The 16,618-nt window shown below is 40.0% G+C and overlaps 2 protein-coding genes across 3 annotated transcripts in view; both read left to right on the forward strand.

The window, feature by feature from the left end:
- Positions 1 to 7,154, forward strand: part of SLC27A1 (solute carrier family 27 member 1) — a 34,704-nt gene extending 27,550 nt beyond the window's left edge. For both annotated transcript variants that reach the window (XM_039350383.1, XM_039350384.1), the window contains 3 exons: positions 1,340 to 1,504; positions 3,020 to 3,166; positions 5,228 to 7,154. In XM_039350383.1, the coding sequence (XP_039206317.1) occupies positions 1,340 to 1,504; positions 3,020 to 3,166; positions 5,228 to 5,385 (470 nt within the window). In that variant the 3' untranslated portion in view covers positions 5,386 to 7,154. The remainder of the gene's footprint in view (positions 1 to 1,339; positions 1,505 to 3,019; positions 3,167 to 5,227) is intronic.
- A 2,270-nt stretch (positions 7,155 to 9,424) lies between these two features.
- Positions 9,425 to 16,314, forward strand: PGLS (6-phosphogluconolactonase). The gene is made up of 5 exons (XM_039350385.1): positions 9,425 to 9,760; positions 11,773 to 11,880; positions 12,800 to 12,901; positions 14,814 to 14,954; positions 15,758 to 16,314. Exons 1-5 carry the CDS (start codon positions 9,458 to 9,460, stop codon positions 15,893 to 15,895), a joined length of 792 nt encoding a protein of 263 aa, XP_039206319.1. The 5' UTR covers positions 9,425 to 9,457; the 3' UTR covers positions 15,896 to 16,314.
- Positions 16,315 to 16,618: the final 304 nt, after the last annotated feature.

The following is a 16,618-nucleotide window of genomic DNA, read 5'->3' on the forward strand; positions in this document are numbered from 1 at the left end:
GACATATTCAGATATTTGAAATTCTTCCTTAAGCATAGACCTGTGGTAGTATTTAAAAGAAATAATATCTGAACTGGAATTAAAATCACTTAATGCTATGATGACTCCAAAGTTGTTGCTTCTTATGCATGATGATTCAGGGAAGCAGTATTTTGTAAACATCCCAATACTAAGATGACCAACTTTTTTACAATGAGAAGGAGGACACAAATAAATTGGAAAAAAAAAGGGAGTCTAATGCGTGCGTGTGTGCCGTGTTGTTTCGATAAGAAGTAAACAAAGCCACTTGCACGCGGCGCACTCTCTTAAAACAATTCTGTGCAGAGCACATGCGTCTCATAATCGCGTCTCACCACACTGTACCGAGGCTTGACGAATCGTCATGTCAAATACAAATACGTCACATCACACGCAACGGATCGGATCGGCATCGATCGAATACGGAAATTTACAGATTAGTCTTCGAAAAGGAGGACATGTAGGAGGACACTTTTTGAGAGAGGACAGAACTTACAAAAGGAGGACTGTCCTCCCTAAAGGAGGATGGTTGGTCACCTTACCAATACTGTTAGTTCACTTACTTTAACTTAAAACCATTGACAATGGCTTAAAAGCACAATGCAGTGCAAATAAAACACTTCTATTGCCTAAGCTTATTTATCAACATTATTGATTTTGCTCTATTTTGGGATGAATAGAATTACTTTCCAGTATGGATGGAGGTTGTTCTTCTACAAGAAGTTTCTTGATTTGGTTCTGGCCATCATTCTTGAGAGATAGTTTAGGTATAATGTGGATGGTCTTTCTCTCCCTTTTACCAAACCATTTTTGCATGTTTGTTCTTGATCCATCTGTTGTATCGGTAATTGGGAAACAATATGCTTATTGTATTCTAGTCCTCATTTGTTGAAGAGGGACGCAATGGCTCAGTGGTTAAAGATGCTGAGCTGTTCAACTGGAAAGCTGAGAGCCCAGGTTCGAGACTCAAGCGCCGCGCAATGGGGCGAGCTCCCATTCTTGCCCCAGCTCCTGCCCACCTAGCAGTTTGAAAGCATGCAAATGAATAGGCTCACAGGTATCACTATGGTGGGAAGGTAACAGTATATTCCATGCTCTTTGGGCATATAGCCATGCTGGTCACATGACCACAGAAAATGTCTTGGACAATGCTGGTTCTCTCAGGCAAGAAATGGAGATGAGCACCGCGCTCTAGAGTTGGACACAACTGGACAGAGAAACGTTTACCTTTACCCTCATTGGTTGAACTCCCAGCTGGAAGATACAGTTTGGCAGAAGCACAGGCTTCGTGATACATACTGAAATCCTATTCTTCCCGCAGGAGATGTCCTAGTGATGGATGATCTTGGCTATATGTACTTCAAAGACCGCAGTGGGGATACATTCCGCTGGCGTGGGGAGAACGTTTCCACCACAGAAGTTGAGGGAATCCTCAGCCATATTCTCAGCAAGACAGATGTGGCCGTTTATGGGGTAGAGGTACCAGGTAATTTAGAATTTAAAAACTCAGCAAGCAGGTCTGTCAAGTTCAAAATCAGTGGATACTGTTGGGTTTGGTGATGGGAGATACTGTATAATAAAAAGAAACAACAAAGGCAGCTCAAAACATACACCTATAGTAACACTGAAAATCATTAATTTATATGTATGTTAGGGCTGAAAAAAAATCTCTGGAACAGTAGCCATAGAGCAGTGGTTCTCAACCTGTAGGTCGGGACCCCATTTGGGGTCAAACGACCATTTCATGGGGGTCGCCAAACAACGCAGTCCCCCATTTTTTTTCCCCCTTTTCCTTAGCTGTGCTACTCCCTTTTATTCTATTGGCTTTTGAAAGCCAATAGAATAGATTCTCTTGAATAGAGTCTAATTCTATTGGCTTTCAAAAGCCAATAGGAATTGTCCAGGCTATCTCTGCCCTGCTCAGCCCGCCAAAAGTCCTATTCTGCAAACGGTGCTGCACCAGTTGAGTAGTCCTGGACTTACGACCGGTTGAGTAGTCCTCGAATTACGGCCGGTTGGGGGTCGCGGCATTAAAAAGGTTGAGAACCACTGCCATAGAGTAATAGAGAGATAAGGGTACAAGCTGTTATGACGACAGATATATTACAGGAAGTCCAGTTATTTTCCAGTGGTATTCATTCTGAAACTTAAACGGAAGCAGCTGTCTGAACAGATGTAAAACAGGCAGAGTTGATCCTCTTCTTCTGTTTAATGGCAAGGTGTTTTGCTTTGCTGTGTCAACAGCATCTATTGCTCCTTCAGATGCCTCTTCTGTGTTAGCTCACTTGTTTGAACAAATAGTTATTACTTTTGGTCTTTGAGCAAAAAGCAACATAGAGGATTTGTTTGTTTTGTTTTGCAAAGTTGCTTCAACCTTCCACATGGAGAATGTATGACAGGAAACAGCTTAGGTTAATTATTTGATGTAATTGGCTGAATTATTATACATTTATCCCACTTTCTAACCACTGAGTCTCATCATATAAATTAAATATTAGTGTACTGCACTAATGGGGAACAGGTGCCATGCACAAATGGAAGACCCAGAATCTTCTGCGGCAGTTTACCAATTAAGAACTTACGTAAGAGAATACAAAAAGGAAGTGAGGCAGGAAAAACAGGGTGAAGAAACAAGTTGCAATAAATATTTGCAGCCTATTAAAATCATTTAATATGTGGTTGCTGCAATAGCTGGCTGGTGTAGCCAAATAGGTCTTCCTGTTGCAGTCACAGATACACTGACAAATGGAAGAGAGTTATTTAGAAAAGGAGAAAAGCAAAGTCCCTCCAGTGCTTATTCTCTGCAGCTAGGCTCTTTAGCTGTGGAGCAGGGGTGCACATCTGGATTGGATCTCCAGTTGTGAATTAGCTGGCTGCCAGTGGCTTCTTTGTGAAAATGTACCTTTAAGAGTGAGTAGTCTTTATCATTTTGCTTTATGCTGGTCTGTGACCATAGTAAAAATCTGATATAATTTTGCTTATTTCCTTTTTTAAATTTTAGGAGTGGAAGGCAAGGCTGGAATGGCAGCTATTGCTGACCCAAAAGCAAAACTGAATCCTAACATTCTGTATTTGGAGATACAGAAAGCATTACCTCCATATGCACGGCCTATCTTCCTCCGATTTCTGCCACAGGTTGACACCACAGGTAATACAGATTGAAAAAGGTGCCTAAGTTTAAATTAAAGGACCAAGGTGGGATATATAATAGATACTAAAAGGTTTAATAGAGTATTTATTTGTATTAAATGTATTTGCTTTCCATGTCGCCACAAGGTGATTCTGGGCGGTTTACAATATTAAAAGTGATAAAATCATAATAAGAATACAAAATTATAATTAAAAGATGGGAGGGGAGGGAGCAAGACGAGGGGAGGGAGAGGAGGGGATCTATTATTATTCTATTATTACCACCGTAGCTATCTTTTAGCATGTGTTTTATGGCCAACCTTTCTCTTTTACTTCTAAACATTGTTAATTGTTTTGCTCTGTACCTGTCTTTGAAATAAACCTTGAAGGAAGTCAGAAACTGTGTTCCAAAGTAGATAACTTCCTACTTTATTAGATAGTCTGGTGATATCAGAGATGGAGTATTTTCCTTGATTGGACAAAGCACTAGACTCTACAAAGAGGCTGTCTTTCAATTATCTTCCATATTCTTTTAAACTGAGGGTGGTACTCTAGACATGTGAGAGGGAAAAAAGGAGGGTCTACGTAACAATATTCAGATAGAACGTCCAGATTATCTGATCTGCAGTGAACATGAAACGTGCCCTGATATTCAAGAGCAGGTTTAGCTATTCTTTGTGTGTGTGAATGTCACGTTCCTGTATTCCCTCCATTTCTTAATAAACTTTTAAAAAACTTTGTTTTTTTAAAAGGAATTGTAAGGGCTTGTCCACATGAAAGATCATGCAATTACATAGTCACCTTTTGTGAACTGGCATTAGCTTTGTTGTTCTGGGCTTTGGACGAGAAGATTCAAAGCACTTTAGATTTTTTGAAAGCTGGGATGAAGGAAGGAGGGCAAAAAGTCTCCTCAGCCAGACAAACAAGGGTATGAGAGGAAGCTCACTGTCTGATGGCAGCATTTCATAATTCTTTGATTGGGAATCTCTTGGAAGAGGAGGTCCACCAGTGAGATTTAAGTTATCCTCCAGTTTCTAACAAATAACTTTGTGCAGTCTAAACAAGAATTCTCTTTCTTTCTTTGCTAAAATAACTGATCTAAAGTAACGGTATAAACAGACATTATTTTATTTTGTAGATAAACATTAAAAACATTTGTATGTATGAGATGGGAGTTCTCCAACCAAATACACCCCAGCTTGTTTGTAAGAATGGCTATGGGCCTGTTCCATAGTCCAAACCAGTCCTTTTCAGTTGTACTGTACTGGCCAAATGACTAAGATACCGCATTTTGCATTGCAGATGTTCATTTCCTTTTCCCAACCCTTCTTTTTTAATTCCTCTTCTTAGCAGGAGAAAAACCTTTGTCAGGAGGTAGTCATTCTTACCTCACAGAAGTAATCTTCCTCTGAATTTGGCTCAGTTTTGAGTTGTGATTGGAATTCACAGCAATATGTTTTGAAAACGAACCCCGGTGGCTCAGTGGTTAGAATGCGGTATTGCAGGCTGACTCTGCCCAGAGCCTGGCGTTTGATTCTGACGAGGCTCAAGGTTGACTCAGCCTTCCAAAGTTGGCAAAATGAGGGCCCAGATTGTTGGGGGCAATATGCGGACATTGTAAACAGCTCAGATAGTGCTGTAAAGCATTATGGGTGGTACATAAGTCTTAAGTGCTATTCCTATAGCCTTGGTTTGCAGATAAAACATCTTCAGTCTGATCCTTGTCTTTGTCCTAAGTGCTGCTCCTTGCTTCAGAATGGGACAAAACTCGCCACAGCCAAGTCTCTACGGCCACCTTGCCGCGGGACAATTCACTAAGTACAAAAGTTAAATTCATTTCAATGGAACCGTGGCCAATAATAATCATAATAAAAAGAAAGTCAATCCAGAAATGCAAAAGTTACAATAATTTCAATGAAAGTGTGGACCCCTGTAAAGGCAACTGAATGAAACAATTAATTTAGCATTGAATTGGCCCTCAGCAAGTTGGCTGTTGTCCTAGAGCTAGACCTCCCTTGCCTTGCCTCTTTTGCATGTAATTGTCAACAATCGGTTTCTGTCTTCTTTCTTTTTCCACTAGGCACTTTCAAGATTCAGAAGACCCGTTTACAAAGAGAAGGCTACAATCCACACCAGATATCAGATCGGTTATACTTTTTGGATGTGAAACTTGGCAAGTACCTACCAATAGATGAGTGCATTTTTGAGAGGATCCAGACTGGAAAAATGTCTCTTTGATTTAATTGGTGAGACGACGCATAAAGATCCTGATGTCGAAAGGTCTTGTTTTGGTAGAGAAATAGACTTGAATAAATAAGCAAAACAAGATTTTAATATGCAACAGGGAAAAAGCCCACTATGGTGTGAGAGCAAGATGGTTTTCCTTCCTTTTTTTTTTTTTTTTTAAAAAAAGCACATTAACCATTTCCAAAACTCTTTTTGTATTGTTCAGTTTTTAGAAAGGCCTTTTTCTTCCAAATAACTATTGTGATAGGGAATTCCATATAAAAGCGAGAACGATTTCTGATCTGCATTATTAAATGTCCTCAATATACCAGGGATGACTAAACCTGTTGTAGCAAACTGATCAAATTATTTTCTTCTGTGTTAGTTGGCTATATTTCATTGTGTTAAAGCAGAGAATAATTGTTTGGGATAAAGACTTCAGTTCCTTTAGACTTTTCAGGTTCCAGACATACAAATTTAGAGTTCCTCCCATTGTTTCTTTGTAACTTTATTTGTAGCTTTAAGGAACTGACTGTCAAAATGCAACAGTTTATGCGTAGAAACTTGATGTTGAATAGAAAAGCCAGAAACAGAACTAATCAGATGAGATAACAGTATTATTTTTTTAAAATGATATATAAGTATATTGAAAATAAGTTGGTTTGGAAACTCTTCTTGAAATGTTCTCTGGATGCTCTTTTAGCAGAAGGATATTGTGGTACTTCAAATTCCATTTACCTACAGCATATCCATTGGCTGTTACAGACTATACCCTGTGGGAAAATAATTGATGTATGTTCTTTTAATCTATTTTAAATCATCTTATTTAAAACAAACGTTAATTTGGAGGAATGGGATATTTCAAATAATTATTTGACTGCTCCAGAATCTTGAAAAAACAGTTCCATTAAACCCTGAAAGGAGTGGATGTCTGATGCTGTTCAGTCTTTGGACTTACTAATTTCTTCTGACCAGCATAGGAAGCATGTCAGCTCATCAAAGACCATTTGCAACACATTTCTCACACTGATCTTCCAGCAATATCTGATTTGGACATTCATAACTTTGCTTCATTAGTGCCATTTGGGTAGATGGCACTAAGAATTTGTATAAAGACGATACAAATGGACTGCTTGAATTTTGAATGCCTGCCTGTTCAAAGAAGCTGTAATTCTTGGGATACAGTGATATGGAAATATTCTGTTACCAATGTATACACTACTGGCCTGATATATGATTGTGAATAAAATATTTCAGGTACCCTGAATTACTTAAGATCAAATTAATTTTCCTTGATATTTTTCTCTTTGGCAGAAATAGAATTTCATCTAAGAGTATTTTACAAAGACATGTACAGAACAATGTTATTTTATATTTCTGAGTACTGTACACCAAGTATTGTACTAGCCAGGCAATTGATAAATAAGTTTAGAAGCCATGGGAGTCATCTGTTTCCCTTTTTTAATTATAAGACCCAGAATGTGCCTTTTCCAACTTCTCTTCAGAACGAATTAAAACAAGTTAACAATTTTGTTATGAACATAAGATGTATTAGTTGTTGCATAAATAAACATTACCTACAGCTAACTGATATGATCTGGAGAAAAAGATTTGTTTAAAAAAAGCAAACAAAACTAATTTTGCGCCTGGTTTTGCGAATCATGCATTGTCTAACTGAATTTTTTGAAGCAATGTTACATTTTGTTATTGGAGTCACTATTGCCAAAACATAACACTGATTTGAGAAAAACCTTATAAGAATAAAGAACCTTAAAAGAACTCATTTCTGCGTTATGTGCATATCTATTCTGTTAATGAAAATGTTCCGTGTTTGTTATTTCATGTTCAAGTGTCTGCTGTTGGTTCTGTCAGTTTTATTAACCTGGCCAAACAGTACTAGCCAAGCAAAAAAGTCACCACTCAGTATAGCTCTTATGTCTCCCTAGTTTGATAAAAATATAACTTTACTAAAGGATTTACCTCAAGCCATACAGTAGGTCATTGATACAGGGATGGGCCATAATACTATTTTCTTACCAGCCCAATCCATGTTGCAATCGCAAGGGCAAGATGCTCATCTTCAAATTAATCTTTTGTTCCAAGAAATATAACTTGTACAAGGGGTTGACCCAAAGCAAACATCACAGCTCTGAAGTCAGACTTCACATCTATTTCAGAAGCTTTTGGTTGGCAGCTAAATAGCCTCCACTTCTTGGAAGTAAACTTTCTTGGAACGCAAGAAGCCTTGCTTCCAAATAAAAATAGACATGACTGTAACGTAAGCTGTACCTTTGCAAAACATATCACTCTTCCGTCAAACTGGATCTTCTATAGTCTTTCTACCCAGTAAGCATTCGTGTCTATTCTAGACTTCCCTCAAGAGACTGCTTTGATTGAAATGATGTTGCATTTTTCTGAGCCGCTCAAGTTCCATTGATCTCAATTATTTTGTTAATCTGGTTCTAACATTGCTTTAATGTTAATTTAATTTACCACACTTAGAGACATAAAATCTCCCCCCCCCTCCTGCTTATCTTGAGAGCAAAGGCATATCATTTCAAGTAGACACAACCACACTTAACAATTTTCAATCCTAGCCAAATGGGGATCTGAGGGCCACAAAAACAGATAAGTTACTAGTTGTCTACTTCAGTGTATATGTTTATGTATAGGATTCTGTGTAACTTGAAACTTATAAAACCTTTGAACTATAATTTTAAAAATCTTTCCCCAATCCTTCTCAACATAGTGTTTCTCCAAAATGTACCTACCTTGCTTAGGGACAGTTTGTTTTTCTTTTCTCTTTTTATTCCCAGGGCATTTACAATATGTTTCCTATTCAATCCAAGTAATATGGCAATATCTAATCTCTGAAGTTTGTTAACTGGAGGCAAATTCTAACTAAACAAAATGGCACAGCTAATTTGCATTTCACCTCAGTATGGTTTTGTGGTAGGCTGACTTTGCTTGCTCAGGAAATGTATGCTTTCTTCTACTAAACATGTCAACTTCACATCAGAGCCACCCTAAATTTTCTGTGCTGCCTGATGAGGCTGTTATTATGGAACTGCTGTTTCAAACACAGGCTATATACACTGCCCATTTATGAAGATTAAGTAAACTAGTTTACTCAACCCAGTTTTGGATTTTACCAATATCCTGAACCATAAACAGATGACAAGCTAAAATTTAACAACACAATAGGCTTAAAGATAAATTTCAGAAGATACTAGAGCCTTCAAAATCATAGTCTGATGTTTCTTGTCATGATAAATTATTCCTAATGAAATGGCTTTAATAACTAATTCAGTCAGTCTCTGAGTTAAAAGCTAGCTACAAGACAACCTAAAAAAAAAACCTTCAAAATTTTGATTTTGAACAGCTGGTGCCCAAAGTGACAATACTTGGAAAATGCTGGTGTTTCTATTCGACCCGGTTAATCAAAGACCTGAACGTTATCAAATTAAAATAAGAAAACCCTCCTACCAATTCCAGGACATTGGCTTTGTGCAATGGTTAAGGTGTTGGCCAGCAAAGACAGGCCCACCTAGGTTCAGGCCCAATTTGGGGCTACCTGTTAGCCCTATTCAACCTTACAGAGTTCTCAGGAAAGGTAAGAGAGAGAATCTTACTATAAACCTTATGAAATAAATCCCCCTTACCGTCTTTGCCTTTCATCCTTGATTTCCCGCCCCACATTAGACTTCTAATGAAGAAAACTCAAAGGAACTCCAATATGGCCCCAACTTTAATCCATTATTTCATTTCGTAATGCAGCCAAACGAAACTCTTTGGGTCCATTGCAACTTCTATTTTCGTGTTCTCTGCAGTATGTAAGGATCCCGCCTGCCAATAAATATAGGGGGAGTGTCGGCTTCACCGGCTTCCGGTGGCTTCTTGCATATGTTTCCGCCGCTTTTGCCCTTTAACTCCTCCCTCAAAGAAGAGCGTTTCCGCCCGCGTGCCATTGACGACTGCGGTCGCTTCCGCCCGGGCTTGCTCGCCTTCTCACCATGGGTCCCTCTCGGCTTCGCTGCCGGGTTTTTTCGTTCCTCCTCTCAGCTGCCGCCTCACCTCACTCGCCATGCCCGGCTCTTCGGTGCCACGGCGCTCTCCGGCCGCTGCAGCGTCGCCGCCTCCCCAAATCTCGGTCTTCCCTTCGCCGCAGGAGCTGGGCTCGGCGCTGGCCCAGCTGGTAGCGCAGCGGGAAGCTCAGTCCGGCCCGGGTGGGCGCTTCTCCCTGGGCCTGTCAGGTGGAAGCCTAGTGCGGATCTTGGCTCAGGAGCTGCCCGCGGCCGCTGCCTGCCCTGCCCGGTGGCTCCTGGCCTTCGTGGACGAGCGGCGGGTCCCGCTGAACGACCCCGAGAGCAACTTCGGTGCCTACAAGGTGTCTCTCCAGGAGGGGCGAGGGGGGCCTCAAGAAGGGCCGGGGTGGGTGCTGGGGCTGATCCGTGGGGCGGGGCCGGTGGGGGGGACGTGTTTCCTTGGCCGCGGCTCTTCTTCCCGGCCAGGAAGGCTGGGCGTGAACTCCCTCGAGTGATGCCGGTAAACCTGAGACTGCAGGAGGGATAGGCTGGTGGCTGCTTTAAGCTTTGATCTTCCATTTTTTTTCACCTGCAGTCCCCGCGGATTGCGATACCTGTCCACACTGCTTCACCCCTCCCCCCAAAAATAACAACTCTTTTTTTCCCTTTGGTGCTGCAAACGCCTTGCGGAGCCAGACTGAAATCTCCTTTGTTCAGCATCCTATCTGTGACGCCCCCCTCAGCAACCATATTTGCTGCTTTTCACTACAAAAAGCTGGAGCAGATTAATATGAGCCTGTGTCGATTCGTACCCTAAAAACCCAAGCCATGCATGGAGCTGTATGAAATCTGCCCCTGAATCTGTATTGGAAAACAAGTGTCTGTAGCTTGTTGCTTAATTTTTTTAGGGTGGGCTGACTTCCGTTTGTCTGCCTGGGCCACTTCTTCTTTTTGACTAAAAACTCTGTAGTTTGCTTAAGGGTATTAAATTTACATAGCAGGAAAGCTGTTTAAACTATAGCAATTTAGTGTATGGATGCTCACATTAAAAATGTGCATATTCAATGTTAGGCTGCAATCTAAATAGCCTAGAATCTTTTGTCAGACGGGGGTTCAATTGACTGTCAAACATATTGATCAATGGGCAGATGGTGTGTGAGTTTACATTCTGTCTACTTTTGCGGAAAAGTAAGAAATCATTCCTGTTCTTTAGTAATCTTAACAATTGGACCAAATCATTTGCCGAAGGAGAAACTCCCAGATTCTGGAAGATTTGCCTTGTCCTTCCGTAAACTCAATATTCCAGGTGTAAATGATGATTCTCTGAGGTCTGTTTAGGAATACAAATAGTCCTCTACTTATGACCACAACTGAGCCCAACATTTCTTTTGTTAAGCAAGCATTTGTTAAGTGATTTTTGCCCCATTTTACAACCTTTCTTGCCACAGTTAAGTGAATCACTGCAGTTGTTAAGTGAGAAACATGGTTGTTAAGTGAATCTGGCTTCCCCATTGACTTTACTTGTCAGAAGGTTACGAAAGATGATCACATCACCCGGAACGCTGCAACCGTCATAAATATGAGTCAGTTGCCAAGTATCTGAAATTTGATCATGTGACTGTGGAGATGCTGTAACAGTTGTAAATGTGAAAAATGGTCATAAGTCACTTTTTAGTGCCTTTGTAATTTCTAACGGTCACTAAGTGAACTGTTGTAAGTCAAAGACTGCCTGTAATGACCATGACAAAGTTACCTTTTTTTTCTTGATAGGAGTCTTATATCTTTAACTGCTGCATGGAAGATCACAGTTGCACAAGGGAAATATATGCTAGTGTGGAAATACAGCAATGGAAAGTTCATTTGTGGGGTGTTTGTTTTCTTATTTTTATTACACAAGTAAGAATCATGGTACTTACAAGCAGGAGGAAAAAAACAATCAAACCCAAGTTGCACGGAGCTTACAGTTATAGCGAAAAAAGGAAGCAAAATAGGAAGAAGTGCATGTCATAGATTTGATTTCATAGATTTGATCCTGCTTTTATTCTGCCAGAGGAAATAGATTCTATGAGATTGCATAGAATGGAAATTTATCTCCTATCTATTTCATCCGATTTCAATCCCTGCAACATTCTTTTCCTATTCTTAAAGGGTCCTTCTGTTCACTAGGATGGTTCTTGGGGAGTATAATGATAATGCATTCTATTCCCCTCCCCCCTCAATTTGTCCTCCTAAACAGCAACCTCTCCTTTCTATGAGAGTCTCATCTCAGTTCCAACCTGGTTTTGTGTCTGTGTGAAAGCAGAGCAAAAAATATAAGTAAGCATGACCACAGTTACTTTTGTCATTCTGTAATACGATTTGTACTTTGTTTCAGACATACCTCCTTTCTAAAATTGCTATACCTGATGACCAAATAGTTGTTATCAATCCTTCGTTATCTGTAGAAGAGGCAGCGGCAGATTATGCTGAAAAGCTGAAAAAGGTACGGCTGGGAGTTGGTGTATTTTTATTTGCCACAGATAGTCAGATTTTCTTGCAGGGCTCTAGTAACTTAAAGGCAAAGTACAGTGGTTGGAAATGAGATTAAATCCTAACTGGATTTTTTTTTCTCAAGAATTCCCTATTTTCAGTAGCTCCTCCTGGTTTGATCTGCTGTTTTGCCATTCAGTACTGATAAAAGTTCCCCAAATGTTTGACAAAATGTTGATGAGCCACTAACTTTGAATATGTTCATGACACAGTTTTGAGTCCAGACCTGTAACAAGCCTGCTCATAGTAAATTTCTGGCTGATGTCCTTTCAAAGGCCTTGGGCAAACTGAATAGTTAGTGGCAAGATGATCAATGTAGATTAAAATGAAAGTATGATGAATGCCAGTTATTACAACAATTCAACAATGCTGTGTTTAGCACTTTAGCTCCGAGTTCCAGAAACTGTAATCCTACAGCATCTTCCATATGATGCTGTGCTAGAATAAGGTAAGCCCTGTCTTTATCCAGTCAGACTACTTGAGACTAGTTAACCAGTGCAAATAGGGATAATTCCTCCAAATGCTTGAAATCTCAGATCAAGTTCAGGACAATAATAATGCCAAAACTGATGGTGAGAAAACATGTCGTCCTAAAGGATTAAAATTAATAATAACTAGATCATGGAAACTCTTAACACAATAATGCCAACTGATTCATATTTTAGTACTTTTTTAATATCAGGCAAAGACATTTTCATTTTTCTAGATTGTGTTTGGAGGGAAAGATAATTGTTCCCATGTTTATATTCTTCATAATATATTTTTATTTGAAAACTACTTTAATAAACATACACCCAGTGGCAGTATAAAAGTTGAACAGATAGATAAGTGAATGTGATATTTCAACCTTCAAGTGTGTTTCTGTTCCACAGGCCTTCCAGGGTGAAGATATGCCTGTATTTGACCTTTTGATCTTAGGAGTAGGACCAGATGGGCACACCTGCTCTCTTTTTCCAGATCATCCCCTACTACAGGTGAGCCAAAGAGAGGAACTGTAGGTGAATTTTTTTTTATTTTTTTTTTGTCTGCTCCTGCTTGGGTTGAAGATCCTGTTAGACCAGTGATTCTCAACCTTTCTAATGCCGTGACCCCATAATACAGTTCCCCATGTTGTGGTGACACCCAAGTGGGTGTGGCCACCAATAAGAGGGATTAGGACAGCTAGGGAAAAGGGAAAAAAATGGCGGACAGCATGGTTTGGCGACCCCCGTGAAATGGTCATTCGATCCCAAATGGGGTCCCAACCCACAGGTTGAGAACCACTGTGTTAGACGGAGTCATGGCTGTTGCAGATTGAAGGAGCAAAAATCCTGCTGGCTATTCTGAGGAAGCCCACAGTAATCAGATTAAAGTTTAGTGCAATTTACTTATGACAGATTATCCTTCTAAAAAGTGATGTGTTGTAACAAGTCTATTGAAATAGATTTTCCTTGGGCAGCAGCAGGAAATAATTGGGCAAATGTGCATTGAGAACAAGAGTTATTCTTAATTCTGAGAGTCTTGCTTTTTAAAGAAGTCTAGAGCCAGAGCTAATGTCTAATGGCTACTGTGAAGTATTAAGATGTCTGTCAGTATGATTGATCTGCCTGGGAGACAACTTTGCCTCTGCTGTCCTTAGTTAAACTCCCAACTCATAAGAGAAAACAATGGGACAGAAAGCCAGAGAACCGCCAGGGAAGGGCAGGATAGAAGAGAGCATTTCCCTCAATTTGCCATTGGCCAGATGTTTTGCCATTGGCCACATGTCCCAGAGTAGCTATTTTGTAAATAGGCAACATCTCCTGCCATGAGGATCATTTTGAGGAGCTCTTACAGTACAACTTAATGTTCAAATTCTAGTCATGCCCTCCAAACCCAAAAAGTTGCCTATCCTAGCATGCTGATGCCTATTACTAGCTGGGACCATCAAGAAAGTAACAAATGGCAAAATGTAAAAAAGAAAGTAAGTATAATTGATTCCCTGCACTTCTTTCATAAATGGCTCAAAGATGCAAGTGAGCTGATCTAGTGATAAGTAGAATATCCAGCCGTTGGGGAAGCCATAAAGATTTTTGAAATAGACATGGATTGGCTTCTCTTGTGGGTATTAATAAAAATTTTTCCTTTTCCGTGCTTTCCTTTTGATCTTGCATCATCTGTTCCTGTAATTTCTGACCCTTTCTTTGTTTGATCTGAGCAATACTTTAGACTGTACTGAAATGGAAACTTGAAAATATTTGGTACTGACCAGTTTAGAGATGGACTACTTAATTTTAAGTCCTATAAATGATACATAAATTAGATTAAAATGTAGATACCTATATCGGAGTTTCAGTGTAAGTACCTTTGAAGAAAGTGGTGATTGGGCAAATTAAAGGTGATCGTATGATTTTTAGAAGGGGGAAAATGTGAAGGTGTGTGTGTCTCTTCCATATTATCATAACACAGTAAAATTGAAATGGCTTCCAACATTATGAGTTTGCAGTTAACTAGTACATCAGCTATAGTTGAGGCTGATCCCCAACAGTTAAAGCATCAATTGGTTAAACAACAACTTTAATTCCTCAAACTTCATTCGTGTTTGATAATCTATACTTGTATTCCATTGGAAAATCCTCTATAGCAGGGGTCTCCAAGTTTGACAACTTTAAGCTTTATGGACTTGGGGCACACAGAGATGTTCTATGTCAAGGACCATTTGAAAACAAAACATTCCAAGAGCTGGTTAATTTTGAACACTGTGCACACTTGTAAGATAATTTGTTCTGTTTAAGACCTTGAGAATTAAATACTGTGCTTTATTTGTGTGGATAAAGATGAAGTAAACCTAGCTCTGGCTCATGCTGTTTCCAAGGTCTATCTTTCCGTTCCTTCACTATGGTCCATATATTTACTTTCCTGTGTCAGGAGCGGGAGAAGATTGTGGCTGCCATTAGCGATTCCCCAAAGCCCCCCTCAGAGCGGATCACACTGACTTTGCCTGTGCTGAATGCAGCAAGGAGTGTGGTGTTCGTTGCCACAGGGGACAACAAGGCTGCAGTGATAAAGGTACCATCCTTCGGGAGGACTATATTTTTCCTTTTTATTCCCCAGCTTTTGAGTACTGTGGGCGATATGGTAGTGATGTCATCATAGGAGTGGGGCAAAATATTCAGCCTTTTGGAAATGTTTTTTAATAAGGGAGTAAAATTTGTAACCCCCCTGAAACCTTAGTCCACCTTTCCTTTATTTTCTCAGACATCCCCCTCCTTAATCAACAACAATGGCATGCCATCAAATTCCCATATTATATCCCCAAATTTTGATGGTACAAAATTTCTAGGGGCTGCAGAGAAGATACAAATAAGCTTAGCTTGTGGACAGAGATTGCCACTCCAGTTTTTCAGTTTTGCTCTGAAAAGTTTCTTGCAAAGGTTTTGTTCATTCCTCCTTGGTTTGCTGAGCTGGAGAGGAATTAATTATGCTGAGCTAATACACTGAGGAATCAAACTTGTTTGCTTCAATTTGAATTGTGGCTTTGTCCAGTTCACACATGTTTCCTTTTTAATGATGGCTGCACATCCCCTTCTTTCTGTTGTAGAATTTTCTAAGGAAGAGTAAGGCTCTTCCTTTGGCAGTAATTCACCTATGACTGTTCCCAGTGCCGCCTAGCAAGGAAAATGTGCTTGTGTGTGTGTGAGAGACCTTTATTTATGCATATATTTCCTTAGACATTGCCTGGTTCCAAAGTGACCCTGGGCAGCTCACAACTTAAAATATGTTGCCTCTGTTATGTTATGTATTTTGAATACCATATGCAAAGTGTAGAGTTTGAAAGCACGGGTGCCTGATCTTTTTCTTTCTTGCCACAGCGTATTTTGGAAGGCAACGAGGAAAACCCACTGCCGGCTGCCCTTGTCCAGCCACACACTGGGAAGCTTTACTGGTTCCTGGATGAGCCAGCTGCAAAGGAGTTGACCATTCCCTTTGAGAAGCATTCCATATTGTAGGAGCTTCATGTCTTGCAGCCTTCGGGGTTGGGAGAAGTCCACCAAGTACGGGGTGTGGGTAGAGCCCCACCCTCTAACATTCCAGGTCACGGTCTCCACGTCTGGTCGTAGCGCTAAGGAGCAGCACTAAACTAACACTGTCTTTCTTTTCTTTCTTTTTTTTTCTTCCTTTACTTTCCCCCCCTCCCCTGATTTTTTTTTTTTTTTTACATTTTAAGAAGTGTAAGTTTGTGGAGCACGGTGTAACAAATATGATTATTGCTTAACTAGGGCAAAGTGTGACATGGGAAATACTTGGGTCCAGCTACTAGGTATCAAGAGAGTTGGTTACAGTCTTTATCATGTGAATGGTCTAATGTGGTGTAAAATGGATGCACAATTAAAGGTGTAAATTAAAGTCACTCAGTGCTGGCACAATGTGTTCCTCTTCTCTGTGTGATTTTTCTTTAATCATTAAGTAACGGGAGCAATGAGGCCTATTTTATTTTTGGGAGGATGTATCCGCCACGGCAGATTAAATTTATGATGTTGAACCTGTAGATATTTAATACTCATCATATTAGCATATTGCCTCACCCATGCACTCCTTAGGATTAGACCACAGCTTCTATTTCTGAATCTGAATGATGATTAGGAATTATGACAATTGTACTTTAACATATATGGAGGATGCTTCTACATCCCAGAAATCCTGTCAGATGCTTCTCTAGGTTGCTTGTGCAT

Source organism: Crotalus tigris, unplaced genomic scaffold (genome assembly GCF_016545835.1).
Source record: "Crotalus tigris isolate CLP2741 ecotype Arizona unplaced genomic scaffold, ASM1654583v1 scf7180000018323.1251302, whole genome shotgun sequence".
NCBI classification, from domain to species: Eukaryota; Metazoa; Chordata; class Lepidosauria; order Squamata; family Viperidae; genus Crotalus; species Crotalus tigris.

Excerpts from the sequence above, each read along its gene's own strand:
- PGLS (XM_039350385.1), top strand. The coding sequence starts at position 9,458 with ATGCCCGGCTCTTCGGTGCCACGGCGCTCTCCGGCCGCTGCAGCGTCG. Across the intron at positions 9,761-11,772 it reads GCAACTTCGGTGCCTACAAG|ACATACCTCCTTTCTAAAAT; the intron begins GTGTCTCTCCAG and ends ACTTTGTTTCAG. Across the intron at positions 12,902-14,813 it reads CAGATCATCCCCTACTACAG|GAGCGGGAGAAGATTGTGGC; the intron begins GTGAGCCAAAGA and ends TTCCTGTGTCAG.